This window comes from Phycodurus eques, chromosome 13 (genome assembly GCF_024500275.1).
Source record: "Phycodurus eques isolate BA_2022a chromosome 13, UOR_Pequ_1.1, whole genome shotgun sequence".
Classification (NCBI taxonomy): Eukaryota; Metazoa; Chordata; class Actinopteri; order Syngnathiformes; family Syngnathidae; genus Phycodurus; species Phycodurus eques.
The window spans coordinates 8175692-8188957 of NC_084537.1; the positions used below are offsets into that span (position 1 = coordinate 8175692).

Genomic DNA, 13266 nt, shown 5'->3' on the forward strand with positions numbered 1-13266 from the left:
GTAGAAACCTCCCCCGCTGCGGTTGATGTTGGGGTGGGTGGGGGACGCCACCGGCTGCTGCCCGGGTCGGATGGGCTTAGCTACGGCGGGTGCAACAAAAAGATTGTTATGCTTTTAGTTTGCACGCAGTGGTAAAACTCAAGCAAAATGTTCAGGAATGATTATGCCTCAGGTCAAATGATATCATGATCACTTACATTAAAATTTAATTACTACAGTAAAAAAGCACAAACAAAACAAAAAAACAAAAACAGGCAGATTAATAAGTCTCCATTTTGAAGCCCATTTTAATTTAGATTTTTATTTTTAAATATTTTTAGCGCTTTTGGGAGTAGTGCCTATTTTGAAACCTATTTTTATTTTTTTTAGTCAGACCACATTGTAATGTAATTTCTGTATATTTTTGCACTTTTGGCCATAAGTGTCCATTTTGAAGCCTATTTTTAATTACACAAAATTCCTTTATATGAAAAGATATTTAAAATTCTACAAATTTTATTTGATTGAAATTATATTTTGAAGTTTTAAAAATTATTTTACTCTTATTGGAAAAATTTCATATTTTTTGTACTTTGGTTTTTAATCCACTTTTTTTGACCAATTTTGATATTTTTGGGCTTGTTTTGCTATCAAAAATCTAATTAAAAGGTTACTTTTAATGCTACTTATATTTTAATATTCAATCGACCGCCGCATATTCCCGGTTCGGCATTCCCAGATTTTTTTTCTTTTTTGTGTATTTTTTGTGTGGGTGGGGAGGGGGGGCTACCTCCATTTGTCACTGAAACTCCCGCTTACTTGTGGTATTTTTCCCCAATGCACTGTTTATTCACACTTTTTTTCTGGAAAACAAACCTTTTTTTCTTTTTTCCATGTCAATTATAATGAGTGCCTATTATTCACAGAATTTCGCACAAATATTTTTTGCTTTGGTTTTTCTCTCTTCATCTAGAAACTATTTTCTATTTCGACTAATATTTAAAAAATATCAATTTTTTTGTGCTTTGGTTTATGATAAAAAAATGTGTCACACTAATTTGAATATTTTGAGGAATTCTTTTGCCAACAAGTCTCCGCAGAGCTTATTTTTAAATTATATTTACATTTTTGCTTTTAAACGTTTTTTCTTAAAAGATCCCATGCCATCCAAAAATAAATTTCCCCACTGTTTTATGCATAACATACTGGTCAAAATGAGTCTGTGACATGGTTTAAGTTTGACATCTATTGCGATGTATTGTGTAGTCGATTGTATGCAATAGCCTTTGAAAACAAAACCGCTTGCTAAACGGGTCGATTTAAACTCGGCGACATTGTTATGTACAGTGGCCAATTAATATTCAAGTACCTGGCCATTGAACAGAAAATCACATGACATTGTGCAGCGAGAGCCAAACAGCATCGAGAATATGCTGCATAACTCACAACGTCCTCAAACAATGGCGGATACAATGATCGTCACGATTTGTGGGCACCCAGGACTCCTGCTGAAAAATGAGCTGCCCTGGGGAATGGTGAGAGAGGATCTTGGCATAGCTGGTAAGTACTACTTGTTTACAGCTGTCGGTTGTAGAAGCGAAAACACGTTTGTACGCTACTGCCACGGTCATATGCAAAATTCAAATTAAGGTAAACAGTGATCCAATCAGTGCAAAGTTTATTTACATATTGAAAGCTAATGAGAAATATGGCCATCTCATCTGCCAGGCGTAAAAAATACCAACTAGAATAGCATCCTGGGCATTTCCAACCCAAATGATCTTGCATACCAGATAAAAGGAAAACCAAGATTATTTTTAAAAAAAATAAAATAAATAAATTGGAAATGTTCCATGCCATCATTTTTTAAATCTTTTCATTGTACTAATTTATTTTGGGGGATTATTTTGCCAGTTTATGTTTGAATTCTAAAAAATATTTAAATAAAATATTACTAAATTATTTTTTTGGCTTTGCTACGGGAAATGAAAATCCACTTTTCGCACTGACCTATCTGCGCCGAGTGTCCCCGCCTGGCCATGTTCTTGGCCCTGACGGCTTCCTTGATACGATCCACCTCCTGCTGGTAGCGCTTGCGGTCGCGGGCGGCGTTCTCCTTAGCTTCCTTCAGTGCAGACTCAAGGGCCTTGACCCGTTCAGCCGTAGCACGAAGGCGCTTCTCCAGTTTCGGAAGCTCACACCGAAGGTCTGCATTGTCACGTACCAGCTGACAGCAAAACAAACAACTTCTGATTATGATATTGTTTTTTAGAGTGGAGCGCGAACATGACATTTTTCGACCGCCTACCTGTTTGTGAACCTTGGTGAGCTGCTCAAGATTGTTTTCAAGAAAGGATATTTTCTGTTTCTGGGCCGCGCTGCCCCCAGTGTCATCAGAGTCCATCTCTGCACTCTGCACACAAATATAACAAAATGCCAGCATTAGCAATAGCATGAAAACATGGTGTTGGAACTCATTAACGGAGCCATTCTCATGTTGCTGGATTTGGGCTAACTGGCTCTCATTTCGTGTTTTCTGAGGGCAGATGTGGCGATGACAAGAAGAGTGGAGCACGGCGACTTTGTATTATAAGGACAAAATGGGGAAAAAGTGTGCTGGTGGTCACCGGTACTCAGGACAGGAGAGGACGTTAGTTTAAGGCTTGCTTGAGGTGTGTTCCCGTACTTTTAATATGATGCGGCTCGCAAGCAGGCACCAAAACGTTATGTAGCCTAGCAAGCTAGTGGTACCATGAACGGTTGGACGTTAACATGCCGCTGTTCTGTCGAATCATGCTCTAAAGAAGTTTTGGTGTTGGTGAAGTAATTTAATTAAAAATAAAGTAATTTAATTACAGTAAGTTAGCACCCATTATTTCTGTCACGTAATGTTGGTTTGACCTGACTGATTAGAATACACGATCTGACTACAGAAGTGATTTCCAACCTTTATGGAGCCAAGGAACATATTTTACAATTGAAAAATCTCACGGAACACCAACAAACAAAAATGTCACAAAGAGTGGATACATTAATTACTGTATGTACTTCCTACCATCTAAGACTATCATTTGTTCTGTCTCTCACTATGCCTCACTGGCATAAATCGATTAACAAAGATACATTATTTATTGTAAATATTGTTTTTTGAGCAATGAAGTACACAAGTATATACAGTAAATTAGCAGGTCATTTAAACCGTTTTTTTTTTCAACTCGCTGATCGGCCCCAAAAATCCTGATTGTGTAAAGCCTATTTTTAACTGAAGATAAAATCGCCGTGTTGATATTTCAAATATTCCAAACGTATGCCTTGATGTCTGTGTCAGTGTGTCAACTTTACAGGTGCAGGTGTCTTGATTTGAAGCCCAAACAGCATGAAATGTGATTGAAAAATAAGCAGTTGATTTTTCAAGACTGAAGTTTAATCAATCACTCTATATGCTTGAGCTATAAGTAAGAGTACAAAGTTGGGAGTATTTAATATTAAGATAGGATTTTTACACTATTGTTATGGCTAAATTGCAGACTGAAATTCAAGTCGATGGGTGTGGTGTTCTCCAAACATCTCCATCCCTTAGACACGCCCCCTGGGTATTTAACCCTTGAATCCCGCCTCTCGCTCTCTTTCATGTCTGGCTCTCGTTTTTTCCCTCGGGCTGTCTCTAGGTGACCTCGGCAGGGCTTGGCCTTGCCGTCGCCCCTCCCCCCTTCCTTTTTCCGTTGTCTTCCGGCCACCACGTGCGCTAACGCCCGCCGCAACCAAGCCGGGGGCGTTTCGAGCGACGAAACCAGCCACGCGGCTTCGATTATTTTTTTTCTTGCCGTGATCGGTCGGCCGAGCCTCAGCAAGCAACTACCGGCATCCCGTACCGGTCACGCATGCAGCTGGGAGCAAGAGCTGGGCCCGCCACAAGGTCAATCGGCAGGAAGGTTTGGAGCGCACTCCAAGGGGACAACATTTTTTCTTCTTCTGCCTCTTTTGTTTTTGTTTTATTTTTCTGCATCGTTTTTCTTCAACTAAACCTACTTTGTTTTCCTCCTGAGATGTCCGGAGAAAGACCATCCCCACCGACCAACTGTTCTACGGTTGTGAGTACAGCACCACAAGCGTTGCTAGAATGTACAATATTATTGCCTAATAATTTGGGGAAAATTACTGGATTCACACAAACTCCCAACTTTGCTCTCTCGTTCGGACTGAATGCATTAAACACTCACGTTTTCAACTTCGGTCCAGCAACACGGTGTTCTAGTTCCCTTTTTGTGCGCCTCTTTTTCTCTCTTTCACCATTATTAGTGTTATTTTCTTTCTGTAGTTAGACCCCTTTGTGTGTTTACCTATAGATCCCTTGTAGATGTCATGAAATATTTTATAAAATTCCACTCCTTGTTGTGTTTTGAGTTTAATAAGGAAACCTCTGTCATCTCGGACTCCTATTTCATAAAATGTAGCAACCTTTAGATTATGAGACTGATAGGTTTGTCGTCGCTTTTCCTAGATTTTATACATATAAAAGTGACGTGGTGCCCTTTACGATACAAAATTAGTTAGATTTTAACTTTAAAACGTAAGTCGGACTAACCCGGAAGGGAACGCAGACGTTCAACTTCGACAAATTTATTCCTTAAGTAAAATTAAGTTTTGTCCAAACACCAATATACGCTATATACGTGCGCAATTGTAAAGTGTCTTTGAGTCACTTGAAAAGCGCTATACAAGTCAAATACATTATTATTATTAACATACTAACAGGTGGTATGTTAACACAGTAAGAAAGTACCAAAATCTGATGCAGATCAATAATTTTTACACCATGTCCCGTAGTAGGGTATTATTTCTTTTCTAAGGTTGACATGCTGGCAGATATCCCATTTGCATCCACGTAGTATTTGCTTCACCTTTTTCACTCGTGTGGCCAAATCCTGGACAAAGAGCTTCCTCAGGTTGTGCAGAGTCTGCAGTTCTTTTGCCTTGAAGAACAAGTAAAAATAAAACACAAGGTAGCATAAATGCCTTTAAAAAAAAAGGGAGATGGGATATGAATAAAAACTCACCACTGTCTCCTCCAGACCCTTCAGGTCCTGCCTGGCCTGCTCCCGCCTGTCCTGCATCACCCTGGTTGGAGAGAGGACATCACATAGCGTTAAGGTTTTTCCTTGACTTGTGTTCAAAACTAGCCATAAAAATGCATAACCAAATGCAGGGGCAAATGTGTAACATGATGGGATGAATATTAGGGTTCCCACACAGAACAAGGATGGGTACCGAGCCTCTGTATTAAACTGCCCCGGAGCTAAATTATTAAAGATCTCAATAAGCTCCATCCTTCACGGTTCGGTTAACAGTATTGGAGAAATTACTAAAATGTATTTGATTTGTTTAGGCTATATGAATTATTTATCCAATTTTACCTCACCGTTGTCATTTCTAACTTACAATGAAATTAAGATATTTGTTAAGGAAGCTCCACTCCAGTGCAGTGCTGGCTCCTTCCTGTGCCATCATCTGTTACTGTTGTACTTTTCTGCATTCTTTAGTTCTTAAAAATAAACTATTGATGTTGCATTTTCCTGAAAAGATGGAGGCTGTTGATGTTTCATTTCAGATGTCATTAAATCTGACGTTTGTAAATGTGAATCGAACCATGACCTGAAAACCACGGCACATACGAACCGTCATTTTTGCAGTAGCGTTACACCTAGATATTATCCATTTATGTAATTTCACAGTTACAACTGGCCTCCCTAAGGTTAAGCATAACTACGATGTGGACCTCGATGAAAACACGTTTGACACCCCTGATGTAGTGGTTCAGTTTGGCATGAAAACTAAAACAATCAAACAAACAAACAAAGAAAAACAGAAGCATACGTGAGCTCGTGCAGCTTGCGGCTCTTGTCCTGGTCGGTGGACTTGAGTTTCTCATGCTCTACTCGCAGCCTCTCCTGCTCCAGCATGATCTTCTGGTTCAAGCTGGAAAATGTGACATTAATAAATACCACATCTCATAAAGGAGGGAAGTGAAGCCATCAGCTGTCTTACTCCTGCAGCTCAGTAATGAGCTTCTCCTTGTTGTCCAGCTCGTCCCTCAGGCTGCTAATCTGTTTCTGGTGAGCCTCGCGATGAGAGTGGATCTGCTTCTCGACGGCTTCCTGTGACACAACAAATGTCACTTTTTTAGGGGATAATTGGGGAGAACGGAGGTGACTGACAAGAGCAGAGCCACGCACCTTGACTTCGTTGGCGGTCTGGATCTCGTTCTCCTTCTCCATGGCGTGGACTTTCTCTGCAAAACACAAAGAGAGACATGTTATCACGACAGAAAACTGCCAAGTCGGCATCTACTCAACGCCTAGGTGACATTAATAATTACTTTTAATTCTATTTTATGCCTTTTTGGAGAGACTTAGGTCTATTTTATGCTGAGATCCAGTAATAAAACCTGAATGGCAGTCTAATAAATTAATAAATTCAGTCCAACTATATGGTAGTTCAAATACAGTATCTGGATGATTCATAGACAGATAAATAAAATAAATAAATAAAAAATGGACTGTTCATAGATATCTATGGACTATTCATACATGCAAATAGATGCATGCCGTCATTTCCCATGTATAATGCGCATTCTTTCCCCCAAAAAATTTTCAATTCAATACTGTGAATTATACATGGGATAGGAGAAAATGAAAAAGATCCAAATCTTATGTATGCCGCCATCTCGAGGTTATGAAAAAGCTGTACACTTTCATTCCAATATGCCACCACCCCCTAGAGGTTGGGAAAAAGTTGTACACTTTCATTCTAGTATGCCACCTAGAGGTTATGAAAAAGGTGTAGCCTACACTTTCATTCCAATATGATAGGGGTACATATGACTGCATATATGTACAATTGCGCTCTAAGTTTACATACCCAGGAAGAATTTGTGAAATGTTATATTGTATACATTTACATAACATATATATATATATATATTTTTTTATAAATACAACTGATGACTGAACAACAACCATCATTGACGTCTTTATGGTTATGTTTTGTTTAATGATAATGCTTTTCTGAAATGCTTGACAGTTTAATTTGAATCCCATTAAAATAAAATGAAATGTGTTTCGCCTGGTCCATGTTTTCTTTAAAGTATTGTACACATCTTACAAATTCTGCCTGGGGATTCAAACATATGAGCACAACGGTGTGTTTTCTCATTTACTAAATAAAAGTAGGGCTGTGAATTTCAAAATAAGACCAAGTAAATCAAAAGAAAGTATTATGTGTTCATACAAAGTGCTTAACGTCAGAATAATTATTTGAAAAAATTAACAAAGTACAGATAATACTTCATGTTTTGATCATTTGGGTAGAAGGAAAATCACGCATTGTAAAAATGCATTATACATAGGTTCAGAATAAGAATAATCTTTATATGCCAAGTCTGTCCAAAAAACACACAAGGAATTTGTCTCTGCTAATTGGAGCCACTCTAGTACGACAACAGACAGTCAGTTGACAGAGAACACTTTTGAGACAAAGACATTGAGAAAAACAGTCACTGAGCAATAAAAGGTTGTTACTTATCTGGTAGTGCTGGTACATTTTTTTTTTTTTTGACAATTGTGCAAAAAGATGCAGAGTTGAAGGGTTTTCCAGAATTTTGAGGTCAACTTTGTGGGTGCGCATTATACACGAGAAATTACATCCATCCATCCATCCATTTTCTCAGCCGCTTCTCCTCACTAGGGTTGCGGGCGTGCTGGAGCCTATCGCAGCTATCATCAGGCAGGACACCCAGAACTGGTTGCCAGCCAATCGCAGGGCACATACAATTAAACAACTATTCGCACTCACATTCACACCTACGGGCAATTTAGAGTTTTCAATCAACGTGCATGTTTTTGGGATGTGGGAGGAGTGCCCGGAAAAAACCCACGCAGGAACGGAGAGAAAATGCAAACTCCACACAGGTGGGGCCAGGGATTGAACCCCGCTCCTCAGAACTGTGAGGGTGACGCTCTCACCAGTCGCCCACCGTGCTGCCGCGAGATATTACATAAATATGAAATTGGGTTAGGGATGTGACCTATGAACCTGTGTCTATGAATCGTCTATGAATACTGCCAATAAGCAGTTTCTGCGAAAAAGGGGGGCCATTTTGCACCCTCCGACCACCACCAAACATTCACCCACATTCATTCATGGGCAATGTGGGTTGTCCAGGGACACAACGACAACATGCTCTTGTGCGGGGATAAAAAACGGCAACGCTTATCCTCTGCGCCACGCCACCCACTTATTTCCTGAATATGTTTTACTCTTTTTTTTGTTACTACAGTGGAAACTCGAAATAATGGACTAATAGGAGCGGAGGGGTCATCCGATATAGCCGATTGTCCGTTACATAGAAGCACTTTTTTTTTTTTGAGGCCATATGCACCACTATTAGTGTACAGTACAAAATTTAGTATTTTTCTTTGTGGCAAACAATTCCCAGTACAGTACAAAGTTATTGGAAATAAATATAAAAAAAACGCTTGAAAATAATTGAAAGTTTCACATTTTATCCAAATTTACCAGGCCGTTGTGCTTGGTCATGGTGGCATTGTTGATGTACAGTACGCATCAGATGCAAGTCACTTGCAAGAGCTGCGAGCAATTAGTGTGCTTCCTATTTCCAAATCAGTTGCCAGAGACAAACGGCTTGACAAAAAAAACTGTCACTGTATCAAAACCGTGTTGCAGACTCCAGAGATTTGTGTTTTGTATTCCTCAGTTAACACCGCAGCCATGCCACTCACTCTGCGCTATTTGCACAACAGACAATAAATATAACCATCAACACAGGGCCGCCACGTCAATGCAGCACATTCAACATAGCCGCCACGAAGGCACGTCTTTTGGTATATAATCTAGTTTGTATTGTCCATCTGCAACCCAGAAATATGTCAATCCAATTCTCTGCCTTGTTGCGCCACAGTAAACAACAGTGGCCAATTCTGGAACTAACAGACTGTCAACGGCAGTTAAAGTTAAAATTGAAACTATTTTTGGACACATAGTTTGGTCCGGACACTCCGTTTCATCCGATATCTGTTATATCAGGGTCCGTTTTATCGAGGTTCCACTGTAGTGTTTTGTTCGAGCGCTGTGGTTTTTTTTTCCCCACTCAGGAGCGTGAAGGCAGCATGAAGGTGCTTTTTGATTGGATGAGCGGTTGGGGGGATGTGATCGGATGAGCGGACAGAGGGAAGGGAAAGTGTGTGCATGTATGTGAGAAAAAAGAGATGATCACACCAGAAGCTTGCTGTTTTGGCATGGTTACGGCCGTCCCCCGCCCCCAAATCGCAGCCTTTGCAATTTGAAAATTTCGTTATACTACATTGCGATGTCAGTTTCAATTAAATTAATTGTTCTGCCCTAATGTAGTGTCGTGAGGTACCCTGAGCACTGAGTTTGACCAGCTCCTCGTTGAGAGAGTCCACATTCTCCTCCAGCTGTCTCTTCTTGTGCTCCACGTTCTGCAGGTACTCCGTCAAGGACTTGATCTTGGCCTCGTGCTGCAAAATGGAGAAACTCGCATGTTATTTGACAGTTTTATTGCTGAGAGGTAGGGGGGTGGGGGGTGGGGCATGCGCACCTGCGAGATGCGCAACTGGCAGGCGGCCAGTTCCTTCTCGTTCTCGTCGATCTTCTGGTTGCTTTCTGACTGGGTGCCCTCCAGCTGTTTGCAGCGCTTCACCATGCTCTTCACCTCTGACTTCATCTTGCTGATGTACAGACGCGCTACCGTGAAATCCTCGTCGATCAGACCGCTGCCACCCTCATGCTGCTACAGACAGAGGAAATATGATGAGGCAGTGCGGCTGGGAAGAACCACTAAAATCAAATTGTTCTCTCCTGATACTCCTCACCTTCATGTCGTTGCTGCCCACGGCAATGCCAATCTCTGCCAGGTCTTTGAGAAGTGATGACATCATCTCTGTAACCCTCTTTTTCTGGTGGTTGGACATCTCCTTCAGCTTCTGGAGCTCAGAGTCCACAGATGACAGCATAGACTGCAGAAAAGACAACGGACACTTTGGTAACAATTTCAGCGGTACTTGGTTTAAAGGGGAAATATTATAGTTAACTGACTTTTAATGTTTGCATACAAATATTTGTATAACTAGAGTTCCTTCCCAGCAATCAAACTGGAACTTGCACAACCCGTTTTGTTATCTGCCAATTTCTAAAAATGTTTTTAGAAATTGACAAACTCATTTTCTGCCTGACATCTAGATGCCTTTCGAATTTTTGAGACTCTGCAGTTGTCAGTTTCTCTTGAGTTTTCCCCTAAAGGCAAATAACCAACGTGCAGGTCCCGAAAAGGCGCTAGCTAGTCGGTAGCCGTCTAGGTATATCCGTTAGCAACACATAGCAACAAAAACAGCTTGGGCGTAACACTTAGCTTCGCGGAAAAACTGTCAGTCTGGCTAGATGTCAATATGACTGTGCTGCCTGATGACATAAATTTTAGAAAACAGGGTAAGTGACAAAACACTCGTTTTTATTTTATTTACAAAAATTTCTTTTTAATTTTAGTTTCAGTTATTTCGTTTGTTTTCGTTTACTATAATAACCTTGGTGATGGGGGTGATTCAGCAAGGTGCTACTGCTTATAAAGATCAATGAATAAATGATGGTGTAAATAATTTTATATGATTCTTGATCCCTGGGCTACTTTGACAACAGCATGCACATACCTACATGTTAAGAAACCAGAGATATATTTTGAACTGTGAAAAAAATGCATAATAGGTTTAAAGGTGGCAGCACGGCGGCCGACTGGTTAGAGCGTCTGCCTCACAGTTCTGAGGACCGGGGTTCAATCCCCGGCCCCGCCTGTGTGGAGTTGGCATGTTCTCCGCGTGCCTGCGTGGGTTTTCTCCGGGCACTCTGGTTTCCTCCCACATCCCAAAAACATGCATGGTAGGTTAATTGAAGACTCTAAATTGCCCGTAGGTGTGAATGTCAGTGCGAATGGTTGTTTGTTTGTGTGTGCCCTGCGATTGGCTGGCAACCAGTTCAGGGTGTACCCTGCCTCCTGCCTGATGATAGCTGGGATAGGCTCCAGCACTCCCTTGTGAGGCTAAACGGCTCAGAAAATGGATGGATGGTTGGTTGGTTTGAAGGTTAAAGAGGTCAAATTCAGGTTTTCAGATATGCCCTCCTCACCGATTTCTGGCTCAGCTCCTCGCTGATGACCTCAAACTCCTTGGTCTTGTCCTCCACCTCCTGGCTCTTCTGGTCATAGTTGACCGCCAACTCCTCCAGAGCCTGCAGTACCTCTTTCACCTCCTCCTTGGAGGCCTCATTCTCCGCCTGCAGGCGGTTGAGCTCGGCCTGGAGATTCTCGTGGTCGCGACGTGACGATACCAGCAGCTGGCCAAAAGTTGATTTTAAAATTTTGTACAAAATTAATTAATTATATATTTTTTTTAAATGTACAAAAAAAAAAAAAAAAAAAAAAGCGGGGAAAAATATAAACCGCTCAGACATTTCTTTTTGGCCTCCTAGGCTCACCTCCTCCTGGTCCAACATCTGCTGCTTCAGCTTCTCGGCCAGCTGGCTCTGCTGGTTGATTTCTTCATCCTGCACAGAAGCAGAATCGCAGTGGCATTAGCATTTACGCTGCAGCATTAGCACTGCGCTGCGGCCAAGGTGCGAGACAGCTGAGAAATTAATAGTCCAGAAAAAGCGTTTGAATCAATGGCAGGTGCGATTACTTCCCATGAAGACAAAAAAAAATTATAATAATGATAATAGGACTACAACTATCACATATTTTAATATTCGAGTATCCGACAGAAATTTTTTTTTTCTTAAAGAGCAATAATGAATACACCACAAAAAACAAGCTATTTTACTAAATAATGAAAGTCCAATTGTTTTTTATTTTAAATAATCAACTGTTTTGTTTCTTCAATACAAATTGAGCAGCAAATTGTATTTTCTTTTCAAACATTTTCAGTGAGGCAATTTGAAACAAAAATTAAACAAATATAAATATATTTCAGTTCTAACTTAGCATTTCTTCTAAGTATAAAAAAAACAAGGCATTAATTAAAAAAGGCATAAACAGGCTTCATGTTGTGCAACTTCACTTGAGCAGCTAGCATTTTAGCATGTGACATACAAGTAGATTCATGGCTATGGGTTTATGAGCCAAGAACAGCTGAGTAAACTAAAATGAACACACCTCGAGAGGAAACAAATATTACCTTAATTTAATTTTGGTACATGACCCATTTTACTCTAAAGTCCTCTCTGATCAACATTTCCACCCTTCGAAACCTCTTAAGTACCAACCAAACATAATTCACAATTATGTTTTTCCACCTACAATACATGACTCAAAATGTAGGCACTTTCAGATCAGATGAAAGTAGACCGGCTATACTTTATGTCTCATAGTGCTTAACTATTGGCCTAAACTGAGCAAAACTGTTCCTTAACTAATATGATAAGCACCCTGAATGCAGTCATGTTATCGTCGCGTACTGTAGTTTTCACCATCATAATAAACTGGCAACAAATTCAATGGTAGTCATAATTAATTAACACAAACCTTTGCACTCCGCAGGGCTAACATCATGTTACCTAAGTACATTAACGTTAATTTTACCTTGTCCCGGGTATTCCACTGCATTCTTTGATGGAAATATTGAGAGCGAGATTGACGTGCTATTGTAATGCAGTATGCAAGGTCCGTGTTATGCGTCACCGGTCTTCGCCTTACTACTCAGTCTGAAATGCTCCCACTTTGTCTTTTTTTCCTCGCATTTACTTCTGAAGTCACTGCCATTTTCTTGCGCTTTTTTGTTGTGTTTAGCGGCAGTTTGCAAACTATAAAAGTGCATTACCGCCTGTCGTCGCTATCTTCCCACCCCTTGAGTCAAATACGTGCGCCTTCCCTCGTGTTGATGATGTAAGCACATTGTGCTCCTGCACCTCTCGGTGCGTCCGATCCATTGAGCTTCATAATTAACTCACTCCTGCCATTGACAGCCAGCTACTGTATATACCCATTATATTAGACTGGGAGAGGTGGCAGTGAATGAGCTAAATAAGCGGATCCCCAAGGCAGAAAAAAATCCTCAATCACTTTTTGTACTCAAAGTACTCGAAGAACGTGAATACTTGTTACAGCCCTCTATGTAAATCTATTTTTAATTGAGCAGGATAAATGGTGTTTATAGGTTGTAAGGAAGCGAGGCTGGGAGTTGCCGAGCCGTCCTTGCAAGGAAA

The 13266-nt window shown here is 40.6% G+C and overlaps 1 protein-coding gene across 3 annotated transcripts in view; it reads right to left on the minus strand.

Moving 5' to 3' along the window:
• LOC133411367 (kinesin-1 heavy chain) overlaps positions 1 to 13266 on the minus strand; it is a 44000-nt gene that overhangs the window by 1721 nt on the left and 29013 nt on the right. The window contains exons 13-25 of one of the 3 annotated variants that reach the window (XM_061693679.1): positions 11542 to 11610; positions 11194 to 11400; positions 9891 to 10034; positions 9617 to 9805; positions 9419 to 9536; positions 6213 to 6268; positions 6025 to 6134; positions 5854 to 5955; positions 5037 to 5097; positions 4881 to 4952; positions 2288 to 2392; positions 1990 to 2206; positions 1 to 80 (exon numbers count right to left, since the gene is read on the minus strand). The exon at positions 1 to 80 is cut by the window's left edge and continues 56 nt beyond it. In XM_061693679.1, the coding sequence (XP_061549663.1) occupies positions 1 to 80; positions 1990 to 2206; positions 2288 to 2392; positions 4881 to 4952; positions 5037 to 5097; positions 5854 to 5955; positions 6025 to 6134; positions 6213 to 6268; positions 9419 to 9536; positions 9617 to 9805; positions 9891 to 10034; positions 11194 to 11400; positions 11542 to 11610 (1530 nt within the window). Of the gene's footprint in view, positions 81 to 1989; positions 2207 to 2287; positions 2393 to 4880; positions 4953 to 5036; positions 5098 to 5853; positions 5956 to 6024; positions 6269 to 9418; positions 9537 to 9616; positions 9809 to 9890; positions 10035 to 11193; positions 11401 to 11541; positions 11611 to 13266 lie in introns of all 3 variants that reach the window. The other 2 variants (XM_061693677.1, XM_061693676.1) reach the window with 2 other exon arrangements.